At 40.3% G+C, this 27,959-nt stretch overlaps 1 protein-coding gene across 2 annotated transcripts; it reads left to right on the forward strand.

The window, feature by feature from the left end:
- LOC136445948 (trichohyalin-like) lies at positions 1 to 27,846 on the forward strand. 2 transcript variants are annotated; one of them, XM_066444182.1, is made up of 7 exons: positions 1 to 374; positions 9,777 to 11,979; positions 14,963 to 15,057; positions 15,558 to 15,657; positions 25,459 to 25,635; positions 26,080 to 26,202; positions 26,968 to 27,846. In XM_066444182.1, exons 1-6 carry the CDS (start codon positions 222 to 224, stop codon positions 26,172 to 26,174), a joined length of 2,823 nt encoding a protein of 940 aa, XP_066300279.1. In that variant the 5' UTR covers positions 1 to 221; the 3' UTR covers positions 26,175 to 26,202; positions 26,968 to 27,846. The 2 variants fall into 2 exon arrangements, with proteins under 2 accessions (XP_066300279.1, XP_066300280.1); XM_066444183.1 differs by having other exon boundaries at positions 3 to 374; positions 25,477 to 25,635.
- Positions 27,847 to 27,959: the final 113 nt, after the last annotated feature.

Below are 27,959 nucleotides of genomic sequence, written 5' to 3' on the forward strand. Positions count from 1 at the left end.
CATGGCATTCCACCGAATTCACACCTCAGTCCCATAACAATTTTGCGTTGCCATGGTTTCACCATTCCATATTTATGTTGGTAGCATTACGAGTATGTAGATTACATCGGAGCCACCTTCTTCACGGGCATCTTGTTTCTGAACAGTGCGAGGTTTTGAGCTGGGCGTAAACACCCACATCTTGTTCTACGTGGTACAACCGATGAGGAGATCCCAGCATTATGCGGATCGCCATAATGTTTGTGGTCGGCGCTCTTTTTCTCTACGTCGATGGGCACAGTGTTCCCGTTGAACGAACGATGAAGGAGTCGGTGCGGGAGGAAGATATGGCGGCCCTACGAGAGCTTAGCGAACTCCTTGAAAGGCTGCCCAAGGTAGGGACACGCAACAGCAAGATTTCTGTTATTTTGATGCCCTTTTGAAGGGCTAGACAAACTGCACACGTCACCATAAGTATGGAGGCTGTTATGAATGTTAGCAATCAGAACATCAAACGATTTTAAAACAACATTAACATTTTTTCTGATGTACTAGACGTTTAACATGCTATTAAGCACATGCCATATCTACATTCTTGTTCAAGGAGGAATTTGATGATTATCATGCTGATTGATAGATGTCGACTACCATGTTAAGACATCGCTATCGTTGCCAACATCTCCCAGAGAATTGACAGGTTGTGGAAAATGTATGAAGCACCAGGTAACAAAATGCTGGCTGAACAAACAATTCAGTCATATAAAGAGGATTTTCTAATTTGGATCGAACAGGAATTTTTTAAAATCTAGGAATCGTAGAAGTTTATATAGCTTGGTTGTATAAGGCGTAGACGAGAAGGGTGAATACTTTAAAAATCGAAATGTGTGCAAAACCACAAGCCATTGTTTGTCTCATACTCGCTGGTCTACGACTAAGTGTACATAAAAATGATAACGTTAGTTAAACCGAATAAAATATTTTTGAAATATTTCAAAAAGGATTGTACTCAAGCTAATGAGACTAGATGCGATCTTATAGATACCACTACAGTTACAAAACCCGGCTTTTTACAGGATGAAAAATGGATTACAAAGATGCCACGCAGCGTGGGTCAAGAATAATCCTACCGGGAGGTTTCAGAACAGATTAAAGTAAATTTAGTCTTGGCGACAGACCCGAAAAAATGATGATGAGAAGCAGACATAGCCCTAAAACTCCATATCAACCAACCAAGCGCCTCACAGACATCAATGGCAACCACAACATATCCTTACTGGCGGGACAGAACCAGTAGAAAAGAGACATAAATCCTGCTTTAAAATGAATTCTAATTTGCATAGCCTGGACCTCCTGATACCTGCGCTGTACGCATGTCTTAGATTCAGCATGGCCTGTTGCTTGAGTTAGATATGTCGTGAGCATGCCATTTTTATCATTAAGCATAAGCAATCGCTGCATTTCCCAATAGGACAGTCGTCCCTTTCGTAACATAATACTAGCTTTCCGCGACCACATATACTTGTGTTGTTAATTATAGAAAGTATGTTATCCTTTTGTATGATTCAAGTTCAACAGTAACCTACGTGACAAGTGTCACAAGTATAAACGCATTTACCAATGACGCATTGCCGGGAGTTCTCATTTATCATATAAACGAGTACATAATCGATCTACGAGTATTAATCTCTCTCTGAACTAGGGTTCCATGACCTTATACCTTCGCCAAATGATTTTAAATTTTGTGACTGATGTATTATGAGCATTTCTCATTAATTATGCAAATAAGGTCCTCATTTGCAGAAAATATATCAGTTGATCATCTTCTCCTCCCAAATAGCAGTCCAAAGTATGACAGTCTTATCTTAACAAAAAAGCTATTTTGCAGTTTCTCGCCAATTATTCAAATGAGGTCGAAATTTACATAATCTATATCTGACAATGTTCAATTACACGTAACGTTCAATGTTACATATTAGATACTGATTTGCATAATTAGTAATCAATTGTGTAAATCATTAGTCAGTATATCTAAAAACCAAAAACTACGACCGTCCGTCTGGAGAATCTTAATGGCCCGGCGAAATGCAGTTGCCTGGTGGTTGCCGTATGGCTCAAGGTCATTATCGGATAAGCATTGAAGCCTCCGCAAGGCTCATGCTGTTTTCTCGCCATCGGCAGCCGGTCAGAGCACAAAGGCCATGACAGCATACATGGTATACTGCTCGGATGTTTAAAACAGACTGTAACAACTAATCTCGCAAGGGGATTGTCATCTTGCTGTATTGCAGTGTGTTTCTTTTTATAAAGATAATCATGCATTGTCTGAACGGCAATCCTTCATTTACTTGTCGTGCACAAGAAGCAGTGATGCACCCCCCCAACCCCCCAACCCCCCTCCACACACACATCCACATAAACATATTTCCTACACTCTCTATCTTCTCCCACACTTCACGCGTCATGCGAATCTGGTACATTATATGAAGCTAAGGAGAGACGACGAATGGAGGAAAAATGTGAACTTCCATTTGACTTTTATTTCGCTCATCTCGACAGTACAGGTTGAACAATTTGATGAGCCGATGACAGGCGGCATTCACCGCATTGTTATCCCTCGCATGAGGACTTCTGTCCTCACTAACATGCTCCCAGTAACATGCTCCCAGAGTATGAATACTGCAACAGTGGGGTCTATAGGAGTTAACCTGAAGTGGGAACAAAACACGATCCACGTAATTAACGTTGGGTAACATAAATTCGCGGGGTACTTAAATTCGCGATTTTTCGAAAACGGGGTATTTAGGGATATGTGCTAGATGCAACATCAGTAATACCGCTAGAAAAGCAAACGTGACAGACTAACGTATTGAGAACACTGTCTGAAAAGCTTCGATAACCATGCGTTAGAAGTTGGCTACGTCAAAAACTCTCCGTCCCTTATTGTCACAGTCTGAGGGCTTCGTGGGAGAATTATACTACATAGTTGTTCGCTGGTTTATAAGACAAATGTCACATCCGCTTCCTGCTCAACACAATTATTTACAATACATCTTATTAGAATCTCTTTTGCTAACCTACAACTGGACTCTAAGTGTGATTAATCATCAAAACGCCTCTTTTTTGCTGCAACCAATGGCTACGGCACTACGGTGAATTTTCCCGCCGCCATACTCGTTACCCAGAATCCTGCTATTCGGCAGACGACAAACGTTTGCGAGGAACACTTTTTTGTCTAAATGTTGTGTGTGATAGTGGACTGATGGCGATATTTTCCTCAAAGTTTGCTCTTAGCAAAAGCAGAAACACATGGACATAGTAGTTATACCATTTCTACGGCATCCAGCTAACGCCCCGATGAATAATGTACAAATTTCCATGACGGTGGGGGTCGACTTTGAGGAATGTTCTACCGACTCAACACACGGCTTGTTTCCGAAGGCCTGATGTGTGCGATACGGCCGTTTTTTCGTGTATTTTTTTACTTGGACACGTCTATATCCATAGCACTCTCCTCAAGCCAAGGATGGAACGAATAGCTGCTGTATAAAATGTAATTAGCGGTAAGATATTCAAGACGAATCTTCTCTCCCGAAATAATGTTCACACCTGTCCGACAACACCGTCATTGTGCGTGCGGCGGACGGTAGTTTCAAGTTGAAATATTATGGTGTCAGCACGACTAGAGACAAAATCTACTATATATATGATTAGTGCAAAGATAGTACATGATACTGACAGAATAATAGAAAAAAGGATGGTTTATTGTTCTGCTAGATTGATTTCAGTCAACCATTATCGGGAAAATGGCGAATTTATGTTACCCAACGTTACATCCCACGACGGATGGATGAAAAATGTCTGCTCTTTTGAAACCCGTTTTTTGTTTTGTTTCTGAGCACCTTCACCGTCATCACCACTAGAAGTGGAGTGAAGTGGCGTTTCTCCTACCATAAATCACATATGTCACATGTTCTTAAAGGCACCCAGAGCATTTAATGAGGATTGAAAACTGGAAATATTCTAGTTGCTGTAATCTTTATGAAAATGACATTTAATGCCACTGTTTACCACATTTGCGTACGGATTTCTTATCAAAAGTGCTCAAAAGCGGCACAAACATAAGCTACATGGTGATCTTTTAGTTTCACTCGCCTACTGTAAAAAGACCGATACCATAGCCCCGCCCACCTCCGTCAAAACGTAGAAATGCAAAATTAAAACATAAAAATGCAAATATTTGACGGACATGCAGTCACTCTGTCATTGGTCGATCCGCTAATTGTGATGGACAGTCAGGATCAGTCTATTAGGGCTTGGATTTTCTATCAGTTTTCACCACACAACGACATCGTATATTTGCTCCTTTAATGTCGATATGTAATGGTATAGTGTTATTGAAACTTACTATGTGTAGGAATGACTAGAAATTTGACTTTTTTTTACTCAAGTTTCAAGAGTCATAAAATGCTCTGGATGCCTTTAAGTCCTATTATGTAAATCACAACAAATATAGATTTTCCTTATTGATTATGCGAATTAAACAACAACTTACTTTCAGTGTGTACATCTCTATGCAAGCTTCTTGCATACTGATTATCATGGAGATCCGTGTCTGCGTGTCAGTGTGTCTGTGTTTCCGGACTTTTGTAGTTAGCTTAAACCTCTTGGTGTATTGTGTTGGATATTTGGTATTGAGTAGGTGCGGAGAAGACGAAGGACAAAGTCGATTTTGGGTCCCCTGGTGTGTGGCCCTGTTACTGCAGCAGCAGTTTTTTCTTATCGTTTGACCTGGACATGCTTTTGTCGAAATTTTGCTTGATTTTTTTTTTGATTATCACAATCTGCCACCATAAAATCAGGACCAAAGCAAGGACGAAGTAAGGAAGGAAGGAAGGAAGGCAGAAGTGGTGTTAATGTGAGTCATTTGCATAATCAGAGTGGTTTATGCAGATATGAGGTTGTTCTACTTGAAAGAGTTTGAAAAAATCGCCCCTGCAGTTCGAGAGCAAGCTGCTAGGGGGCCCTACACCACTTCTTCCTTCCATCACAAGCTATTTGCCACAAAAAAGGCCATGGCACGTCCAGGACAAAAGAGACAACAAACGGAAGTTCTGCTGCAGTACCCAGGTCATATACCAGGGGGGCCAAAATCGACCTTGGCCCTCGTCTTCTTAAGAAATATCATCATAATCCATCCAGAGGGATTTTAATTATGCTACAAAATCCGGTAAAAACACACATACAGGCAGGCAGACAGACACACAGACAGACACACCGGAATGACTCAACGGTGGGAGCCGTAACAACCGCGCCAGGCAGGGCGTTCCACTGGGGGATAGTGCGGGGGAGGAATGAATATTTGAATGTATCTTTTTTAACGTTGGTTGTTTGAGATTTGAGAGTATGGCTCCCCCAGGTGCGCCCCTGAGCTGGCTTCAGTAGACTGTCAGTGTTTATATTGATGTGGTTGTTGACTAGTTTGTAGAGAAAGGTGGGGCGGGCCTTCCTCCTCCTTTCGAAGAGAAGGGGTCACTGCAGGTCATTGAGCATTTGTGTCACGCTGCTAGTCCGCCGGTAGTCATTCAGAGTCACTCGGACGGCCCTCCGCTGGACGGCCTCCACTGCCTGTATCCCTTTGGTGTTGTCCGTCCTTGAGGTCAATTTCCTGTTATCGCAAATTCCAGACGCTTTTAATGCTTCCTTGAAAGCTTCCTGGATTCCTAAGCTTTATCATAACACACTCTGGTTTTGTTCAAAACTTCTATCAAACACCCATGTTGTATTCAGGAAGGGTTTGTTTCCATTTATGCAAGTCGGTGATGACAAAGTGAAAATTGTCACGTTCCTGAAGCATGAGCTCCCTAGTGTAAGTGTATTTTTCTTATATGTATTGTCATCGTGGCTATCATTCCAGTTTAACCCTCCTGAGAATGGTTCGCAGTCCCATGTTCTATGGTATAGTTGTCATTTTAAGATTGATGATAAACCATTATTATGGAGGGATATGCTGGATCAGGGTATTCTGTTTGTACATGATATTTTAGATGCAGAAGGAAAAGTGCTGTCTTACACAGAATTAAGATTGAAATTTAATGTAACTGTTTCCGAGTTTGTTTATAAAAGATTGATATCAGCTGTCCCCCAGTACCGTCGATTGAAATGTTGCAATGTAAGGAATTGTAGCGATGTACAAGTATGCAGACCTATGTTACAAAATTATGAGTGGATAAGAGGTGTCAAAATCAACAGAAAAATTTAAAAGTTCTTTTTAGAAAAGAACGATTTGATTGATCACCCTAGGAACATAATGACTTACTGGGAAGACCAACTGAACGACATTGTACCTTGGAAGGAAGTTTTTCTCCTCATAGATAAACTAACAATCGATCCCCCGACCAGAATCTTTCAATTCAAATTAGTACACATATTTTTAGCGACAAATAGATTATTACACATCTGGAAAGTGAAAGATTCTCCATTATGTGCCCTTTGTAAAAAAAGAGGAAGAAACAACAAAACACCTTTTCTATGACTGTGGAAAGGTGGTTGAGTTTTGGCGGAGCGTACAAAGATGGTTAAACAAAACAACAGGGCTTTATCTCTATGTCAATAATCCAATGAATATTTTGTTGGGGGATCACTCTGAATCTGTGCCGATACTGTGCAACCTTATTATTCTTCTGGGTAAGGTATATATTTTTAAAAATCGTGAGTCGTGTATCATTTCGTTGTATAGATTTATCTCATTTGTTAATAATTTCAAGTGTCTAGAAGAAACCATCGCACGAAAAAGGAACAAGTTAAGTAGTCATTATAGAAAATGGGGCGAACTTCAAAATGTATTCAAATGCTAGCATGTGTGTGTGTGTGTGTACTCTTATGTTAGCATATTATACAGATGTCTTTGTTTATGTTCTTTTATTCCGTTGAATAAAGATTAAATAAAAAAATTAGAAAATAAAAAAATTCCAGACGCCAATTACCCACAAAGCTACACACCCATTCTCCGTTAACGTGTGCAATTGGGGTTTGAAAATGTCAAAAAATAAAGTTCTTCATAAAGCTTACGTAATGTGCCTTACATATAACTACTATTGTTCACTATACCAAACAAGTTTTGTTAGGTGCTAGGACTTTCCCTTTTTTGAGATATTGACCGTTTAACGCTGTGATGTTACTTATGTTTTAGTGATATAAAAAAAAGCGTGTCAACCCACTGGTGACGTCTTCTACACGCCTGATTCATGAGTACAAACCGTTTTTCTGCTTTGTGTCCAAGCGGAAACCCCTGGCGTGCCTATTAGTGGATAGCATTTGATAGTTCTACCTGCTGTTTGAGAGAAATCACCTAATTTTGTTCCGATTGAGTTGGATACATTTTTAACAAATCAAACACACAACACCATCTTTTCTGGTGTACAAAAAATAATTGCAACATCTACTTCGTTTTATCCCCGGAAGAAGAACTGTAGAATCAATAGTGAAAATAGTTGGAATGAAACTATATATACGTAACCTAGAGACGATGTATTAAAATGGTAACGTAAGTCAATACTTTATTAACGTACATCAAAAACTTTTGATATTTAGTACACAGGAGTTGTAACGATTCATTTATGTATATAAGCGGTGCTAGGCATGCGGTCTACCTCTGCTTGTTCCAATTAAGCTAAATATTCTTCATAACTATGGTAACGTAAGTCAACGTGTTGATGTTGACTTAGTAATACGTTACCAATGTCATGTGCTTAAGTTATTTGGATTCCTCTAGGAAACAAGTGTATTTGAACCAATCTATTACCCATGTGAGTTAACCCCTCGTTCTATGAAAGCTTACAAGTATCATCTTTGAAATTTAGATGGAAAATTTTACAAACTCGGCTTCCTAGATATGAGATGGTTTCCTGTGCACATGTACGTGCCATCTGTTGACGTTTTTCATGGTAAGAACAGCATCAGAACTTGGCCGCAGAGGCGCTACACAGAACGAGGCTGACCCTTGACACACCCTCTGACTTGCAATCCTGATTATCTTATTAAACGCTGCATCTACGATGACGCGTACCGTAATGGTAACGTAAGTCAAGGGGTAACGTAAGTCAATGTTGACAATCACTTGGTGAAAAAAATAAACGGTCAGGTTGCTGAATGAATTAGAGGCAGGTAAATACTCATCTGATTATGCCCTCCCTTGTAAAAGGCAAGTTTAGGCTACTTTCGAGCAGTAATAATGGTAACGTAAGCTTAATGAAAAAAATGGCGAAACGCGTCAAGCTCTAATAAAGCTGTAATTCATCCGACAATAGTTCGCAGTGCTGTTTGAGAGTAGTGTAGTGTTTTTTTATAGTATACTACATACCGTGACTGATTAAAACACATAAGGAATTCGGGCCAATCACTCTTTTGTGACAGATTCTTATTCATTCGTCTTCGTAACGTAAGTCAAAGTTAAAAACTTCCGACAGGCATAAATGGCACCTGGGCTTGAGATATGGTCCACCTGGACAAACTCCCCTGCTTGTTTCATGTTGACTTCACCGGTAGGTATAAATCACCGATAAAATTTTATTCGTAATTGCAGTGCCTATTGTGCTATTTGGGATTTGCGACAGGTCTTTTTTGACGGTTACAAACCAAAATAATGCCCTTTACGACCTAAAAATAGCCTGCCATGACATTAAACTACCAAAGTTGAAGACTGTGGGATTTAACAATTAGCTATTATATTTTTGTGCGACAGCAATTGCACACGTTAACGGAGAATGGGTGTACAGCAAACACCTGCCTGCGAAATTTGTTAACATTACATAAACCGACCAACTTTGTAATGTCAAAAACCAAACAAGTTCTCGCAGATTTACGTACTTACGTAAAATATATGAGGTTTCTTGATATAATGTAATGTATGTAAAATATATGAGTTTTGTTTTGGGGAGACAAATAACCCCTGTCTTTACTCAGTCTTTATAAGAAACGAACATTTAATGATCATAATATTAGCTAGAGTTCACCGACCTCATACCTCCATGAAATATCTTGAGCATTTGTAGATTTTATGCAAATGACGTTCACATTTACATAATTTATGCACGGTGATGTTCACCTTTAACTAAGACAAATGTCACAAGTATAAAGATACCCCTATTTGCATGTTTGGTATCTGTATATGTTCCACCTACATTTACTATAGATTACACGTGTTACATTTATTGGAGTCCAGTTCTCTGAATTAAATGAGTTTATAATTTTTTGATTAGCTATGCAAATCAAGTAGTTATTCGCACAATATGTATCTAATTGTTTCCATCTTTGCCTGAGCTACCTGCATGCCTAAGATGATGGGAATCCGTCCTTCCTTTCTTCAGTTCCTTCTTCATTCTTTGGAATATGTTGACCAAAATCCCGTGCTGTTCTAAAATCAAATGTTTCTTTTTACTAAAAATGTTCAAACAAAAATAAGTACAGACACGCATGGCACAGGCACAGTAATCAACACAAAATAAACACTTTTCCAAGGCAACTTAATAGAGACAAACATAAACATCAATCAAATAAGTTAAATAGATTTAAAGAACACCATAACACAATGTAATGGCGTAGTAGCTACATTTAGTCAAAACAGGTGCTAGCTCAAGAACCAAAGTACTCCGAAGAAACTATTTGAGTCAAACCTATTCAAGACAAAAAAATCAATGTGTAATGCAACTAGACCTTGCAACTTTTAGAGAGCTGATATGAATAACGTTACTGTTTTTATGTTTTTGATGAAGGGATTTTGGCTTTTGTATATTCTACAGGTTATCAATCAACACGAGGACGACAAACGTAATGGTGAGGAAGAAAGGGGAAAACGCGATGAGGATAAGGTGCAAGTTGGTGATGTTGATGGAAGGCAAAGAAAATCCTACCATGAAAAGGAATACGAGCTCCTATACAAGAAGGGAGACGATGATAGTGAAAACAAGGAGCGAAAAGAGAAGGAATACAATTACATGCACAAAAGGGGACATGAAGGGGAGGAAGAGCCCAAGACAAACAAAGAGGAGAAGTACGAGCCCATGTACAAAAAAGGAAACGATGAAGAGGAGGAGGACCGTAAGAGATACAAAGAGGAGGAGTACGAGCCCATGTACAAAAGAGAAAACGATGAAGAGGAGGAGCGAAAGAGAAACAAAGAGGAGGAGTACGAGCCCATGTACAAGAGAGAAAACGATGAAGAGGAGGAGCGAAAGAGAAACAAAGAGAAGGAGTACGAGCCCATGTACAAGAGAGAAACCGACGAAGAAGAGGAGGAGGAGCGAAAGAGAAACAAAGAGGAGTACGAGCCCATGTACAAGAGAGAAACCGACGAAGAAGAGGAGGAGCGAAAGAAATACAAAGAGGAGGAGTACAAAAGAGAAAACGATGAAGAGGAGGAGGAGCGAAAGAGAAACAAAGAGGAGTACGAGCCCATGTACAAGAGAGAAAACGACGAAGAGGAGAAGGAGCGAAAGAGATACAAAGAGGAGGAGTACAAAAGAGAAAACGATGAAGAGGAGGAGGAGCGAAAGAGAAACAAAGAGGAGGAGTACGAGCCCATGTACAAAAAAGGAAACGATGAAGAGGCGGAGGAGCGAAAGAGAAACAAAGGGGAGGAGTACGAGCCCATGTACAAGAGAAAAAACGACGAAGAGGAGAAGGAGCGAAAGAGATACAAAAAGGAGGAGTACGAGCCCATTTACAAGAGAGAAAACGACGAAGAAGAGGAGGAGCGAAAGAGATACAAAGAGGAGGAGTACGAGCCCACGTACGAAAGAGGAAACGAAGAAGAGGAGGAGGAGCGAAAGAGAAACAAAGAGGAGGAGTACGAGCCCATGTACAAGAGAGAAAACGACGAAGAAGAGGAGGAGCAAAAGAGATACAAAGAGGAGGAGTACGAGCCCATGTACAAAAGAGGAAACGACGAAGCGGAGGAGGAGCGAAAGAGATACAAAGAGGAGGAGTACGAGCCCATGTACAAAAAAGGAAACGATGAAGAGAAGGAGGAGCGAAAGAGATACAAAGAGGAGGAGTACGAGCCCATGTACAAGAGAGAAAACGACGAAGAAGAGGAGGAGCGAAAGAGATACAAAGAGGAGGAGTACGAGCCCATGTACAAAAGAGGAAACGACGAAGAAGAGGAGGAGCGAAAGAGATACAAAGAGGAGGAGTACGAGCCCATGTACAAGAGAGAAAACGACGAAGAAGAGGAGGAGCGAAAGAGATACAAAGAGGAGGAGTACGAGCCCATGTACAAAAGAGGAAACGACGAAGAAGAGGAGGAGCGAAAGAGATACAAAGAGGAGGAGTACGAGCCCATGTACAAGAGAGAAAACGATGAAGAAGAGGAGGAGGAGCGAAAGAGATACAAAGAGGAGGAGTACGAGCCCATGTACAAAAGAGGAAACGATGAAGAAGAGGAGGAGGAGCGAAAGAGATACAAAGAGGAGGAGTACGAGCCCACGTACGAAAGAGGAAACGAAGAAGAGGAGGAGGAGCGAAAGAGATACAAAGAGGAGGAATACGAGCCCATGTACAAGAGAGACAACGACGAAGAAGAGGAGCGAAAGAGAAACAAGGAGGAGTACGAGCCCATGTACAAAAGGGGAGATGAAGAAGAGGAAGAGCGAAAGAAATTCAAAGAGGATGAGTACGAGCCTGTGTTTAAGAGGATGGATGAGGAAAAAGAAGACAATGAGGAGCAGTACGAACGAAAGAGAGATGAAGCGGAGTACGAGCCCATTTACAATCAAAGGGATGATGACGGAAATGAGGATCAAAAGAAAGAGAAAGAGTACGAATCCATGTATCGAAAACAAAATGGGGTGGAACTCGAGGAACTCAGCAAGCTTCTGGAGAAGCTAGAGGAAAAGCGAAAGAGGCACAGAAAAGATTCATTGCTGATGAACCGTAGACAAGACGGAGGTGACCGTGTAAAAGATGAACTTCAGAATCGAGACTGGAAGTTTCTGCACGAGGGAGGTACGTGACATTACCAAACAAGATTTGTTTTATCATCTCCATGAAAAATTGAGATTTTTTCATGGAGATATTGTTTTGAGCGTGTTTGTGTGTGTGTTTGCGTGTGTGTTTGTGTCCGGATGCTTGTAGTCAGCATAACTCAAGAACGTCTGGATGGATGTTAATGATATTTGGTATGTGGGTATGTGTTGGGAGGTCAAGGTCGATTTTGGGCCCCCTGGTACATGACATTGGAACTGCATTGGCGTTTTTGTCAAAATCTTCCAAGGAGAATAACTTAACAAAGGAACGACAGATTTCCGTGTTATTCAATATGCAGGTAGCTTAGACAGAGTTGCACACAATGAAGTGCAAATTATGAGAATTGGGACTTAATTTGCATAAGTAGTGAGGAAAATATTTTCATTCTAGGCATGCTGTAACAGCTTGCACCTGTTGGTTAGTTTCGAAACTGGGTCAAGTATTCCCCAGGGTCCCCACAGCTAGTGGTCAAACCACAAAGGGATATACAACCAAACCTGTATACTTGTTTTTATCATGTGGATAGCTTAAGTGTTACTTGATATAATGAAATGCTAATCATGCAAATCTGAATCTAATTTGCATGATTAATAGGGCAATGTTATAAACCCACTCCATTCAATGGTACGACCGTTCAGAAATGCAACAGATGTAACTGAGAAATAAAGGGACATTGATAACAGTTATGCAAATGAAGACCTAATTTGCATAATCAATGAGAAAATACTGTTATTTCATATTGGTAAACAACTGGAATTTCATATTTGTGGCATTTGGAAGTTATGTGACAGTAAACATGGTTGAATATAAATTATGCAAATCAGGGCGTAACTTGCATAATAAATTTTATGGATATATGAGATCTCCGAACTCTTGTTTTGTATAGTGATGATAGTCGCCAATGACAAGCCAGTCTGTCTCCAGTAGACACATTTTTTGCCAGAAATGGGTACGATATTTTGGAGTATAGTTTGTAGGAAACACATAATATCTTACTCACAATCATGGATGTGATAAGAAATAGGGCTGGAATTATGATTTCGGTGGTCTCCAATACGTATACACCGAAATTCGTGTGTGTGCATCACCAATTTGGGGTTCGCGGAAAAAGCTGGCCTGTCTACCATGCCATGCCACCAGGCCTGTCTACCAGGCCAGTCTACCACGTCAGGCTTCTCAGATGCCCCATTCATATCCCCACAAACTTTCACGAACTAAGACAAACCTCAGCAGATGCTGCTGTCAATCACTCTCCCATGGGCTCCGCCATTGGGGGCTGGCTGGTTGTAACACATGTGGCGGCTCCCATTTTGCCCCAGTTTATGTCTTGCTTTGATGTGAAAACATGCAATAAAAAGACGACACCAGTGACAAATATCCACAAAAATACAAAATGACATTCTAGAGTATCTATTAGACCATAAAGGCACTTTGTATATGGACCAGATTCACTAACTTTTGGCCTAAGACAGAGCTATGTACTGATTAAACTTAGTATTTTCCCTACAGTGGGCAGGCCCATTAGGTCTAACTGGAAGGGTAGATCATGCTTTGTGAAAGTATAAAAATCTAAGGATTATCATATCAGGGGAGATATAGAAAGGATGAAATGTTACTTCACCGATTGTCATGGGTTAAAGAATCAAATACAGGAATCGTGTATATACATATATATATCGGAGGCTTTCCTGCTTAAAAAATATCACCTTTCACCAATTATTGGATACGCTTAAGTTAGATTTCAACCCGCCAAATTATAAGTGCTGGTACAAGCAAATGATAAAATAATTCCACGAACACATTATATATCTTCGCCAAGTAATCAAGGCTTATTATGGAGAGTAATTAATATTTACATGCTTATCACCCCCTGCAAATTTGATCATACGCCATACAATTTGGAAGATATGATGTGGGGGGGGGGGGAATTAGTCCTGTCTAGATAGGGTTAAAAATCATTTGATGGTACAGAACTAGTATCTGTCTAGTGTGCTGATATATGTTATAACTGTTGTGAAGCCGAAGTTGAAGGTCGATTTTGGGCCCCCTGGTATGTGACCTTGGGACTGCAGCAGAACTTCTGTTTTTGTATCTTTTGACCTGGACGTGCTATGGTCTTGATTTTGGGGTGGCTGATAGCTTGTGGTGTAATGAAGAAGTGGTGTGGGTTTGGGCACCCTAGCAGCTTGCTCTGGAACTGCTGGCTGGGGCGTTATTGTGAAAATCTTCTAAGGAGAATAACTGAACAAAGGAACGACGGATTTCCATGATATTTAGTATGCGGGTAGCTTAGACAGAGATGTACACAATGAAGTGCGAGTTATGCTAATTGGGACTTGATTTGCATAGCTAATGAGGAAAATCTATATTCGCAGTATTTTTCATTATAAGACTCAAATACATGTAACATGTAGTTTATGGAAAGTGGAGCATCAACAGATACCAATTATGCAAGAGAATTCCTAATTTGCATAATTAATGCAAAAAATCCATCTAATTGTAAAATTATAGGACTGTCAATATTGCAACATGTGTAAGTAAGATAAAGGTGTTTATGATTAAACATATATTATGTAAATGTGCAAGTCATTTGCATAAATAGAATTGTTCATGGAGATATGAGGTCGCGGAACTCTTGTTCTGATTTGTGTCCCAGCGGAAACCCTTGGCCAAAATATTTACGACCTACAAATAGCCTGCCATGACGGTAAAAAGGTTACTATTCGTATTTCATATATCTACTGGTGACATTAAACTACCAAAGTCGAAGACAATGTGCGATTTAACAATTAGCTACATGGATATTCTTGTGCGACAGCAATTGCACACGTTAACGGAGAATGGGTGACCTACATAAGTATCGGTGGGCGTATCTAAAAGAGGAAGCTCACATGACGGGACTCACATATGGCTGCATATACTTACTGAACATAATTTGGTACATGTTTTACTGTATTCAAAGATGTTGGAGCAGGAGAAGCGCTTGAAGAGGTCAAGAAGGCCCACTGGTGGAGCGGGGAGAAGATGCAATTTAAGAATAGCTTCGGGAGTGATGTGGTGAGAAATCTTGACTATCCTCTTTTGTTTCTTTCCTTGGATTTCGTGTTTTACTATAATCGTTGTAGTGTTTAGATATATGTAAGGTTTTCTTTCAGATAGTGGCTGATCACCACGACCCCCAACTACCGTTGGATGAGGCTAGTGATAAGATAAGATAAAAACTGTTAAAGGTATACGCGATACAATACACTGCATGATAAAATATGGTTGCTCTCCTCTCCATTAGCCCTTTTCGTTAGTCAATGAAGATCCTTCACATGATATTTGAAATTGACTCTCCTAATGCAACACTGCTTTGTTGAACAAGATGTTTCTTTAAAAAAAACCCATTTGATTACATTAGATTACATTTCCACCTCAATTATAGCACTTGGGCAAGACAAAAAGGCCAAATCAGCAGGGGGCTAGTCCACTGGTAATTATGTTGCCGCTTTAGAATGTCAGGGTTTAAATGATGTAAAAGACAATTGGAAGTGTTGTGGAACCTTTTTGTGCAGGATTGTGCAGGGATTGGGGGAACCTGCAAAAGCAACAATGACTGCTGTTCTCGGAGTGACTGTGCCCTAGTTGGGAACCCGAGATCTCACACTCGTGAGGGTAAGTTTGTAATTCAAACTTGTGTCCAGATAACGTCGCGCTACTGATCGTAGCGGTGTACTACCGATTCTGGTCCACGTTGGGTCATGTGCACACGTCGATGTGGATGATACAAAGCCAGTTCTCATGAGTAATGAAGAATGACATAAGTATGTTTCTAAGTCGTGACTCTCAAGAAATATACGAAGCAACGAAATAGGTTTGTATCCAGCGAAGCAACAGAATAAACTGAAGCCGTAACAACGCGTTTCCCAGACTAATCTCCAAGCAGATCTAATGGTTGCGAAGACCGTATCCAACTGGCAGAAGAAGTTTTTATTGCAACCTACTTCTGCATGATTAATGATACATGTAACAACTCAATATGAGGTCGACGAATCATCAGTATTTTTGGTATGTGATGTTTGGTTAGTTAAATGGTATTTATGCCAATAAGACTCTAATTTGGGAAGCTCCACTTTTTCACTAGTCATTTGTTTTTTTTGCTAAGGGAGGGGGCGGATTGAAATATGCTGTATTTGCTCGCAAATAAGGCCTTTCCAGTTTGTCGTGCTTTTTCTTCTCCTTCTCCTCCTGCCAAATCTTCAAATGAATTCATTTTTTCTTAATTTTTTGAAATTGCCTGATGGAGGTAGAGTGCTTTTTTCTCATTCCCTTTACATAGACCTTTACATTATTCTATTGGGTTTTTTACCATTTGTAGAAAAAATGTAAATTTTGAGTTCTTGTGCCCTGTTATTACAACGAAATGACATGTAACTTTGTACAGGGGTGCAATGAACACACACCTCCAGAACATCATTCACACTTAAATGATTGTTGTAATAAAACCCACTGACTTTATCTGGTATGGAGGTGCGTCGGCCATGTACCTTGAAATGATGACATTTTCGATTTTTGGCTATTTCAAGACTATAAATTTGTGCTCCTATCCCATGGTATTAAAACCAAATGACCTGAAATTAGGCATGAGGGTACCTGTGGCATATAACCACACGAGTTCATTAACACGTTTGATATAATCCACTTGAAAATGATTTGTTATCATCGCCGAGAAGATTATGTTTTCGGTTGCGCCAGATGTGGGGTGGTTCTGTATGTATGTCAAGAGCATAACTCGAGAAACATTTGATGGATCTTCATGATATTTTTGGTAGTTGTGTAGCGGTTGTAAGAGGAAAGGTCAACTTTAAACATGTGGTCGATTTTTTTGCAAGTGCTATGGTCATGATTTTCGAGTGGTAGATAGCTAGGGAGTAAGTGAGGTAAGTTTGGACCCCCTTGCGGCTTGCCTTAAACTGCAATGGGCCTAATTGTTTGTTACTTTTGAGGAGGATAACTCAAGCAGGGATAGATGTTTTTTTCTTGTTCTTGGTCTGTATGTACCTTAGGTGATGATCTACATAATGATATGCTCAATATGCAAATCATGACCTACTTTACGTAATCATTGAGGAAAACGTATAGCGCTGCTTCACCATAGTATGCGGCATGTGATAGTACACATCTGGCGTCCAAAATCTAGGTCAACAGCTGGCATGACTAGCTGGGCGATTGAAAAAAAACAAGACGGAAATTTTATCTCTTATGTTTGGTATGGAGATAGCTAGATTTAAAAGTGGATCTGATGATTGACATAGTAAGATGATAATTAGGCCAAACAGGACCTAATTTGAATTTAAAAAATCCGCTGAGTTCTACGTGTGTTCGCGTTTATATGTATTTTAGTCGTATTTTAGTCTTTGTGAAAGCTTGTATCAAGGTTTGCATATTGTTCAGTTACCAGGGCTAACCCTTTGTATGCCACATAACAGTTACCCAAGCAACTGGATATGATTTTGGAAACGGTCAGACGTAGTCTAACCTACATCGACGTAGCCCTGGCTGTTGTTTTCTATAGCCGAATAAAGAAACCACAAAAAATCACCCCTGAAAAATTTGCCATCCTTCACCGAGAAAGAGAGGATTATCGATATAAACGAAATATCAATCATTCAAATTACCTCATTTGAATGGTTGCTGAGATTATACTAAAATAATAACGCTATACCTGTAAATGACGGCAACGGATGTTTCGGAAAAGGGGTGTTTCCATTCTTGCATAAAGGGGGGTATTTTCAAAAATTCAATCTTGGAGTGGGATGATGTTTGACCGGTATGCCTAAACACCTCACCCGACCTCATCCGACCTCACCCGACCTCATCCGAGTCTAAAATGCAGTGTATACGGGGTATAGACATTATTTGACGTTCTGGATACGTTGAATATGCAATTATGAATGCAAAACAAGCAGCAAACTCTAAGTATTTATCAGTTTTTATAAGTTACTCCGCTCGTTTCCAAGATAGAAGATTTCTGTCCGCCATATTGGATCATGCCACTGTTGGGGTCTACATGGGGAAGTTCTTCATACCTTTTTTATTTATTTTTGTCCGACAGGACGATAAGACGGTGGGTACTAATTACCTTTTCATCACAAACCACTCATAGTAACTGTACACAATAATTGTACACAGTATCTGTACACAATAACTGTACACAAAGTGTTTTTCAGCCTCGAATACACGCACGTAGTGTGTATTCATTGCGCCGGCCGTCTTGACCTCCCATTACCTATAAAACTGGTAGATACTTCAAGTTTGCTGCTTGTTTTGCATTTATAATTGCATATTTAACGTATCCAGAACGTCAAATAATGTCCCTGCCCCGTATACACCGCATTTTAGACTCGGATGAGGTCGGGTGAGGTCGGATGAGGTCGGGTGAGGTGTTTAGGCATACCCATGTTTGACTGGTCCATTTGCACAAACACGGTGGCACAAAAGGTTGATATGGAACCGTCCATTTTTGCATGGTCCGTTTCCTCCTTCTTCTCCCCCTGCCAAATCTTCAAATCGATCCATCTCTGTCATTTTTGTGCCAAATGACCTGAAATTCGGCACCAAGGTAGAGTGGGAAAGTGCAATGACGTTTTTCTCCATTTCCTTTCAAATGATTTCATTGAGTTTGGGGCTATTTTTGGACCAAAATGTATATTTTGGCCTCCTGTATCATGGCGTTTGGTTTGGTTTATTACAACCTCCATTAGTGATACATCACTATTATTCATGGAGTCCCTATTACAATCGAATTAACTTCTTCTTCTTCTCGTGTCACCGCTTCTGCCTGCTACACGCCCCCTCTCCAATATTCCGCTACTGCAATTCCTCTTGGGGTCAGGGCTTCAAGGTCCTCTGTGGAGCAAGGGTCAGGCAGGAGGGGGCAGACGAGGAGGTGTTCCATGGTCTGCTACTGCACGCAGTCACATGCCGTCTGTCCATCGAATTGACTGAACTTTTGTGCATTAATGCCTTAGACATATGTCCCGTAGGACTGCATTAAGAATTTAAGACTTTTGCCAAACGTTATTTCAAAATGATTAATTTTGCTATTTGTAGCCATTAAAAAATGTACAGTTATTAAAACAAATGATCTGAAACTTGGCACGGGAATGCCTAAGATATATGCCAACTGGACTTTATTCACGCCTTTGCCATACATTCAAGATAACTAATTTTGTGAATTTTGGGATCTTTCTTACTCTTTGTGTATTTAAAACATTTTTTTTTTTTAAATTCAGAAGACAAGATACACATGGACATGGACATAGTGGCGCTACACTCAAGTACATAGTCTTATTTTACAGCACCACAGAAAAACTAAATAAGAATAGACAGAGACAATAACAAACTTAAGCAAATTTCTGAACAAACGTAACATAAATAAGATAAGATATGACTGAGGTAAAGCGTATCAAATTAACAATAGTAACAACGTAACTGAATAATTAAATACACAAAGTAATTGAAATATGAAGATGCATAATATATACAACTGTACCGACCCTTGATTAATGTTAGGGTAATATTCACAAATGATTCAAGGCGATTCCAAGTAGAAGTACTTAGAACCTCCCTGAATCATTTATAAAGTTTTGTGTCATCAGCATGATTTTGAAATTGTAACTGGAGGGTATTGTAGGTGAACCTTTTAAAAGAACTGCTAGTTTTGTTTTATCAGAGAGATTGTTGAGATTAATGAGATGGCCTATTTCCTGTGTAAAAGTATTGAAGAGTTTTGACCTTTGGTCAGTGTAAGAGGGACAATTCAACATGTAATGCAGGACGGATTCACATGGGCATCCACAACTACAAGCAGAACTGGGGGCTAAACTTCGCTTAAAAAGACTGTAATTTAAGTTGTACGTGCCGATGCGAAGTCGGGCGAGAAGGGCGCCGGAGTAGCGGGGACCACAGTTATAATGGGGAGATCGAAGGGGACGGACTAATTTAGTAAGATGGTTTCGAAACAGAGAGTATCTTAAAGAACGAACCTCAGAAGTAAGTTCATTCCAATGAGTTAAACAATAAGGGACAAAAGATTTACTAAATCTATTGGTGGTATGTCTGAGGGATCTTAAGTTGGCTTTGTTCCTCAGATTCTATGAGGTAACAGAAGAAATTTCTGGAGGAAGTAAATCCTGTAAGTATGGCCGTGTTTGGCCATGGATGATTTTAGAAAACAAACATAATCGATGGATATGGCGTCTGTTTGAGAGGGTTTCCCAACCAAGTTCCTCACAGACAGCAGAATAAGACGAGCCTTTGATGGCCCCTGATACAATAAGTGAACAATGGTATTGAATTCTTTCGATTAGACGAGAGTCATCAGCTGTACAGCCATGCCAGACTACATCTGCATACTCGAGACAGGGACGTATAAAAGTTTTATAGATGAGTTCCAAGACATGACGTGGTAATTTAAACTTAAGAACACTAAAGACGTTTACTAGTTTTGAAACCTTACCGGTTGTTTGGCAGATATGTCGATTCCAGGACATATTGGAGGTTAGAACTGTTCCAATATGTTTATGAGACGTAACTCGTGTTATTGTGGACTGTCCAAGAAAAAGAGGAGGGTGATTTAAAGGTGTCTTTTTTGCGGAAAAGCATATTTCCTCTGACTTCGAGGGGTTCAGCTCCATTAACCATGCATTCGACCAGGACAAAATTTTAGACAAATCAGAGTTAAGCCGGTCTGCAGATGTAGTTGGACTCTCGACTATTTCAAACAATGAGCTATCATCGGCAAATAAAAAAGGTAGAGAATACAGATTGTTAACTATGTCATTAACATATACGAGGAACAGTAAAGGGCCCAAAACCCGTTCTGTTTAAGTTTAAAAAGAAGGCCGGAATGCCACACTTTGTCGAAGGCCCTAGAGAAATCTAAGAAAACAGAACGCACCTCTTTACCGTCCTCGAGAGCTTGTACAATCAAATGACATATATAAACTAACTGACACACAGTGGAGTCGGATTTTACAAAACCTGACTGCAGTGCATACAAAAGATTATTGGAAATAAGATGGTTATAAACATGTTTGTAAACAATTTTCTCGAGGACCTTCGACAAAGTGGGAAGTAGGGAGATTGGCCGGTAGTTAGATTTATCTTGAGGGTTATCTTTCTTGAATATTGGGATGACATTTGCCCTTTTCCAAATAGTTGGGAATATTCCATGTGATAAGGATAGATTAAATACAAATGCTATTTTATCAGATATAAATGGAGTAATAGTTTTGAGAAAGCGATTGTCAATATTGTCGTAGCCCTGGGCCTTCGAGATATCAAGGTCACTGATATATAATTCAACTTCTTCAGGAGAAGTCAGAAGACAAGATAATCTAGTATCAGTATGAAATGTAAGGTCAGGTAGGGTAGCTTGAGATGTATCAATTGATGATTGGGAAGCAAAATAGTCATTAAAAAGACAGGCCTTTTCATGTGAATCAACAACGAACGAAGCACCATCTATAAGGGGAGGTATTGCTGTGTGACTCTTACGTCTATAGAAATGTTTCACAATGTGCCACCACTTTGTTTCAGAGGTTAGTGGATTAGAAAGTTGATTAACTAAATGCGCTTCATAGGCAACCTTGGCTTGCTCAATTGCATGAGATAGTTTGTTGCGCGTTTTGCGGTATCTCTCCCAGTGAGCTAAGGAATTTGACAGTTTGGCTATCTTATGCGTTCTATCACGGGAACGCATAAGTTGGCGTATGCTTGGGGACATCCAAGGTTTATCTTTTGGTCTTATAGTGACTGTCTTGTGAGGGACGCATCGATTTTTTGCCTCCAGGATTAATTCAACAAGTTTGACGCTAGCGTCATCTACAGTCCCGCACCTATATAATTCGCACCATTTGGGATCACATATAAAAGATGAAAGGGACTCATAGTTGATGTTTTTGTAGTCCCAAATAGTGCGCGTATAAGGTTTGGGAACAGGAACACAAAGATTCATTTTGGCGATAGTAGGAGAATGATGACATCCTGACAATGGCGACAAAACACGATGATTTAGAAAGTAGCGTGGGAAGTCGGTGAAAATCAAATCGATGAGGGAGGGGGAGTGTGAAAGGTCGCAGGTGGGTTCCTCAACAATCTGTACTAGGTTGACCAGCTGCGCAGCCTGGTACAATTGAGCACCAGCATATGTGATTGGATCGAGATTCCACCATTCTTCGTGTTTGGCGTTGAAATCACCTGTCACGATAATGGCATCAGGGCGTGATGAGCGTGCCCTAGCAACAGAGTCTGTGAAGGAATCCATGAACTGATTAACCATGGAGGTATCTTGCCCTGGCGGCCGGTAGTAAGTAGAAAACAGGATTTTGAAAGATCTAACACAGACTTCCGACCAAATACATTCAAAGTTAGGAGGTTCTAGATCGCTGCGTCTTCTACATGGGATTAAGTTTGAGACATAAACTAGAACTCCACCCCCATGGCGATTTCGATCGCGTCGAAAGGGGGGCTGAAACCCCACCAGAGAAATGTCGGATGTTTCTATACTGTCGCCTAGCCAAGATTCTGTGATTGCTATAATGTCTATGTTGAAATCTGAAGCTAGTGATGCTATTTCATCGAGTTTGGAACCAGCAGAAATACTATTGACATTTACATGCATAAAAGTAAGATGTTTACCGTGACCTTGATATCTCTTGGGTCCAAAGCTAGGGCAGAGATTAACAGAGATTGTATCAGACATAATTGGAAAATCAATTAGTTAGACAACAAGTATATTCTTGATCTTGGGTTGTAAAGTGGGAGGGTCAGTTTTAGTCCTATAAGAATTAACAACAGTCATACTCGAGTGAATAGTACAAGGCTTAAGTTCGAACATAAAGGTCATAATCAGATCGTCATACACGCACACACACAAAAACTCAAATTAATAACTATAGAAATATAGTCCTTGTATTAACTTAGCTTCAAAACAGCTAGGTGCAACACTGCAAATACACCGGGCTATTAATGTAATCATGTTGGCGCACTTGGCATGTTAAGGCAAGGGTTACTTTGTCATAGGTCAGGAGGTCAGGTATGATCAGGTATGGTCAAAGTATTCATCTGATGTCTTGTATTTACTGACCCCGATGCATAGGTACATAGTGGTCCCTACCAATTTGTATTTGGGCTTCATACCTTTGCCCCTGGCATGGCGGAAGGCATCTCTCAACGATTCTTTCTGTTTGTAAATTACAACAGGCAGGTGCTCAGAGACGCCGATCCCGGACTTAGGCGGCAATTTGTACGCGTGCTGGAGGACCATGTTGCGATCGAGCATCGAGACAAACTTTGCGATGATTGGATTACCTCGGATCTTGGGGAGGCGATGAATGTTTACAAACATGACATTCCTGGCGTTGTTCACCTTCAGCTCCTCCTGCAGGATCTTGCACACGACTTCCACCAGATTTTCATCTTTCTCGGCCGGAATGCCCCAGAATAACAAATTCTGCTTCTTTGAGTAGAGCTCTGCCGCAAGAAGCTTGGCTTCTAAAGTGATGACGCGGTGTTGTAGCTTCTCATTTTCGGTTGTAGCTTCCTTCTTGAGATTTTCTATTTCGTCGTGGGCAAAACTGACACTTTGCTGAAGTGATGTGACTTCTTCACGTAAAGACTTCATGTCCTCACTCAAGTGGCAAATCGAGTCGTTGAGTTTGTTGAAGCTGGCCGAGGTCTGGGAGGCAAATTCGGCCAGGTTAGCAGAGATGGTTGACAGGGACACCTGAGACGACGCCATATTCTCTTTGTCAAGAGCCTCCGTGAAAGAGTCTTCAGATGTCGGCCTACGTTTTCGTTTTGGCAATTGCTTCTTTGGCATCGAGTTATTGGACAGTTAACAAATCGGTATGCCACAAGAAACGCCAAGAGATGAAGATGTGGGCGAGAAAAAAACCGGTGATGACGAGAGCAGTGATTACGTGTCTATATGCTCCGCCATCTTGAATTAAAATTAGAACAAAATTTGATTTGGTAATGCATAACCACAGGGCTTTATTCACAATTTTGGCATACACCACTTCAGAATGATTTATTTTGGTCATTTTACACCAACGAAGCCGCTAGGGGGCCCGTATTTACACATCATACTCATTGCCCCAATAGCTAATCACCACACACATCCCTATCGCTTCCATAATGTTAGACCTCAAACTTTGAAGTTCCGCTGCAGTACCATATGAAGCCGCTGGGAGGCCCATCATCCAACTTGACCTTCGTTTTCGCTTATCCCTACCCACCCACCAACCAAATATCATGAAGATCCACTCACAACTTCTTGAACTATGCTGTCCATATACAAACATACAATGCAGTACCGTAGGATGTCACCAGGAGGCCCATTGTCAAACTTGACCTTCGATTATGGAAAAGTCATTTCTTTAAATATTTCATCTCTTAGGCCGAATGAGCTGACATTCGGCAGAATTGTAGAGTGGGTACATTTTTAGCATAGGCCCTTTGGAAAAAATAGGCCATGTAAAAAAGGTTCTGGCACTTTTGGCATTTATCACTTTGAAATGATCAAATAATAATAATATTAATTGAAATGATTAAATCGGGCGATTTGTGCCCATTTCGAGACCAAAATGTACATTTCTGTCCCCCCTTTGCCCTAAAATCTAATCATAATGACCTGGAAATTGGTACGAGGATGCCTAGAACATATGCCACAGGAGACTTTGGCATGCATGACTTAAGAATTTGGCATGCATCACTTAAGAATTATTAATTTTGCAATTTTTGATCATTTTAGACGAAATAATGTACATTTTTGGCGCCTTGCCCATCTTAAGCAAAAGACCTGAAATTGGGTATGAGAATGTCAATGTCATATGCCCACAAGGCTGTGTTCACAACTGTGGCGTACACTACTTCAAAATGATTTGTTTTGGGATCTTTTGGAATCTTTGAGATCAAAAACGTGTATTCTCAAAAAGTCTACTCATTGAATGGGGTGTCGGACTGAGGTAACATTTTGTACATTTTGGACCGGGGTGATCATCCAAGAGTTAATTGTAACTGTGGGAGAGTCCATTCTTGCATAGGGGGTCAAATGAAGAAATATCCAGTTTGGGCTGGAATGAATTTGGAAGAGTTCACCTCTGGGCCGAAGCATATAATATTTTGGAATGTTTATTTTTGTACAGGGACGATTTTGAAACAGTTCGGTTATACGTGGAGAGTGAGATATGTTGTAATTGCTTTCAAATGTTGCCTTTCTAGTAAACGTTAATCCTAGGACCACCTGAAAAATGTACGTGATTAACTAAAGAAACAAACAAATAGATGATTTCCTGGTAGAGACCGCAAATTTCGGGTGGGTTGCCCGTAATAAGTTCAGTCTTTCTGTCCGAGAAGTCCTGTCTTCCATGGATGTTATTTCATGCAGATGCTAAGTAAGGCACATAGCTCCCACTGTCTCCACAGGTTATTGCCTGCCCACCTGTCAGGGCATGCAGGAAGGAGACAGTTGCGTCTTCTGTCCATGTCCGCCTGGTTTGAGATGCAACGATGTGATGCAGGGAGGGAAAATTCACTTTGTTTGTGACAAGCAATTTTCGGCACGAGAAGCTAGGGGCCATTTGGGTAAGATAGCTATTACCGTTCATCCATACCAGCAATAAAGTTTAGTGAATGAGAGTGAGTGAGTGAGTGAGTGAGTGAGTGAGTGAGTGAGTGAGTGACTGACTAATGGCAGCAATTACATGTAAGAAGAAAAGTTGTTTTGCCTGCGTATAATTGTTATGCTTGACACGAAATTGACCACATGGGGATTTTTGCAATGGTTGACATGTATGATATTTGCATCACAACGTGTGCTTTGTTCACGTCTTACTGATCCTACTTTTGAAGCAATGGGGGACGGGGGAGTTCGAACCGCGGTTAGCAGAAAAGGTTGCAGTCCTTTGGGATGTAAGAAGGTTTAAACTGAGATAGATTTTATTTGCTCCACGTCTCCACTGAAAGATGAGTTAGTGATAATGTCAACTTCAACTGTCAGGATCATATTTGTGTATGTTATATGTGCAGAATGTCTGGATGACCGTGACTGCAGGAAGAGAGGTGGCAGGTACTGTTTCAAGCACCTGACCTTCCCGTTGTCTTCCCGCTGTATCGGCATGTAGACCAGCGGGGGAACGGTTCTACAAAAACGTACGTAAGATAAAAGCAGCTTACATGAAGATGAAAAAAAAAGAAACTTGCATGTTCTTCATCAAACGTCTCCAACTTCCACTTGCCTACATATCAGTAGCATGCACTGATAAAATTGTGAAACACACCTTTCAGACAGTATCCGCTGTCTTTTTTCAGTGACTAAAGGTAAGAAATGAAGAACCAGTTCTCGTATATTTGTTTGAAAACTGTTTCTTATTGTGACATATTTGTATTTACCGAGGACTGTTCCTTAGTGTGACATGTATTTGTATTTGCGGAGACTATGCTAATGATGCGTGGACAAGGGGAATGGAGTTTATTTTTCTCTCGGAGAGACTAGTTGTCTACAAGGGAATTAGGGCTTGAGAAATTCTTGTTTATCAGGTAATCAAACTTTTTGTGAGACAAGAATGTTGACCTCATCGGCAAACAGTATAAAAAAGTATATAGGAGGCTTTTGCTAGATCATTGAATCGAATTACTTTGGATCAGTTTATAAGCCTGAAACTTGGAATTCATTAAAAAGAGGACCACCGTTAAAACATTACTAGTCCCAAAAATTAATGTTTGTGTGTGTGTGTTATTAGTCAAAGGACCACATGGCTTATAGTTTAGCGATTAGCGATATCTAGTATCGGGCTGATGATTGTCTCGCTGTTCTTCTCTGTATTATTGTGCTACCGAACCACTCTATTCAAACTTTTGGCAACTGGTGGATTGTTGATAATCTAACACTTATTGAAATAATCTTGTTCTTTACAGGGAGTTCACATCGGTTTAAGACACAGGACTGCCTTGGCTGATGACAAATATACATATATAATCTTGGATCTTTAAGATTTGATCTTAAGATTTGATCTTTAAGATTTGATCTTTGTCTATATACGGAATGTAATTGGATATTCGTCTCATGGAGTGTGCATGTGTAGTAGTAGCCCGCTGTGTTCTGGTATGGACACTGTCGCTGCAATCCCTCCTTCTTCAATTCTGCGCATGTGTAGTGTGCCTGTGCATTTTTGCACATGTGTAGTGTGCTTGTGCATTTTTGCGCATGTGTAGTGTGCTTGTGCATTTTTGCGCATGTGAAGCGTGCTTGTGCATTTTTGCGCATGTGTAGTGTACTTGTGCATTTTTGAGTCCCATTCAATCTTAACGTCATGGCAATAACAACCTCAAGAGCTAGATAACGATATTGTTATTCCAGGCACAGACGAAACATAGTGTCATTTCTCTAAACGTAACTGTACCAATGATTTCTGCTGCTACGTATGAGGTAGTCGAAGAAAAAAGGAACATTTGAATGTTTAGCATAATTGTTCATTTTTTTTAAAGATTGGTTGGGCGACTTTTGCTGCAAGTATTATAGTCCATAAGTCTTGAATCCCGATGAGGAAATTATGAATCGTACACTATACTATGTGCAACATACAATGATATCTTCCGGAGAGTCCGACGTGTATCGAGAGAGACAACTCGGGAACAGCATGTCTTGTTATAAGTAATCAAGAGCATCTACAGCACAGGTATTCATAATCGGAAAAAACTAGGGAACATGGACATGTGCTTCATCATGACTGGAATAAACAAAAGAAAGTGTCTACGCATGTTAAAAGATGTAGTAAAAAGACACAAATTATCTTGCATTCATTGTCTTATATTGTTATCTCCATGAAAAATGGAGATATTGTTTTGGGTGTGTCTGTCTGTCTGTCTGTTTGTTTGTTTGTTTGTCTGTCTGTTTGTGTTTCCGGACT

Source organism: Branchiostoma lanceolatum, chromosome 12, assembly GCF_035083965.1.
Source record: "Branchiostoma lanceolatum isolate klBraLanc5 chromosome 12, klBraLanc5.hap2, whole genome shotgun sequence".
Lineage (NCBI taxonomy): Eukaryota > Metazoa > Chordata > Leptocardii > Amphioxiformes > Branchiostomatidae > Branchiostoma > Branchiostoma lanceolatum.

What these genes read in the sequence shown, in the direction of transcription:
- LOC136445948 (XM_066444182.1), top strand. Translation starts at nt 222, where the DNA reads ATGCGGATCGCCATAATGTTTGTGGTCGGCGCTCTTTTTCTCTACGTC. An exon ending in TCCTTGAAAGGCTGCCCAAG is followed by an intron (nt 375 to 9,776) that starts GTAGGGACACGC and finishes TATATTCTACAG; the next exon opens with GTTATCAATCAACACGAGGA. An exon ending in GAAGTTTCTGCACGAGGGAG is followed by an intron (nt 11,980 to 14,962) that starts GTACGTGACATT and finishes CTGTATTCAAAG; the next exon opens with ATGTTGGAGCAGGAGAAGCG.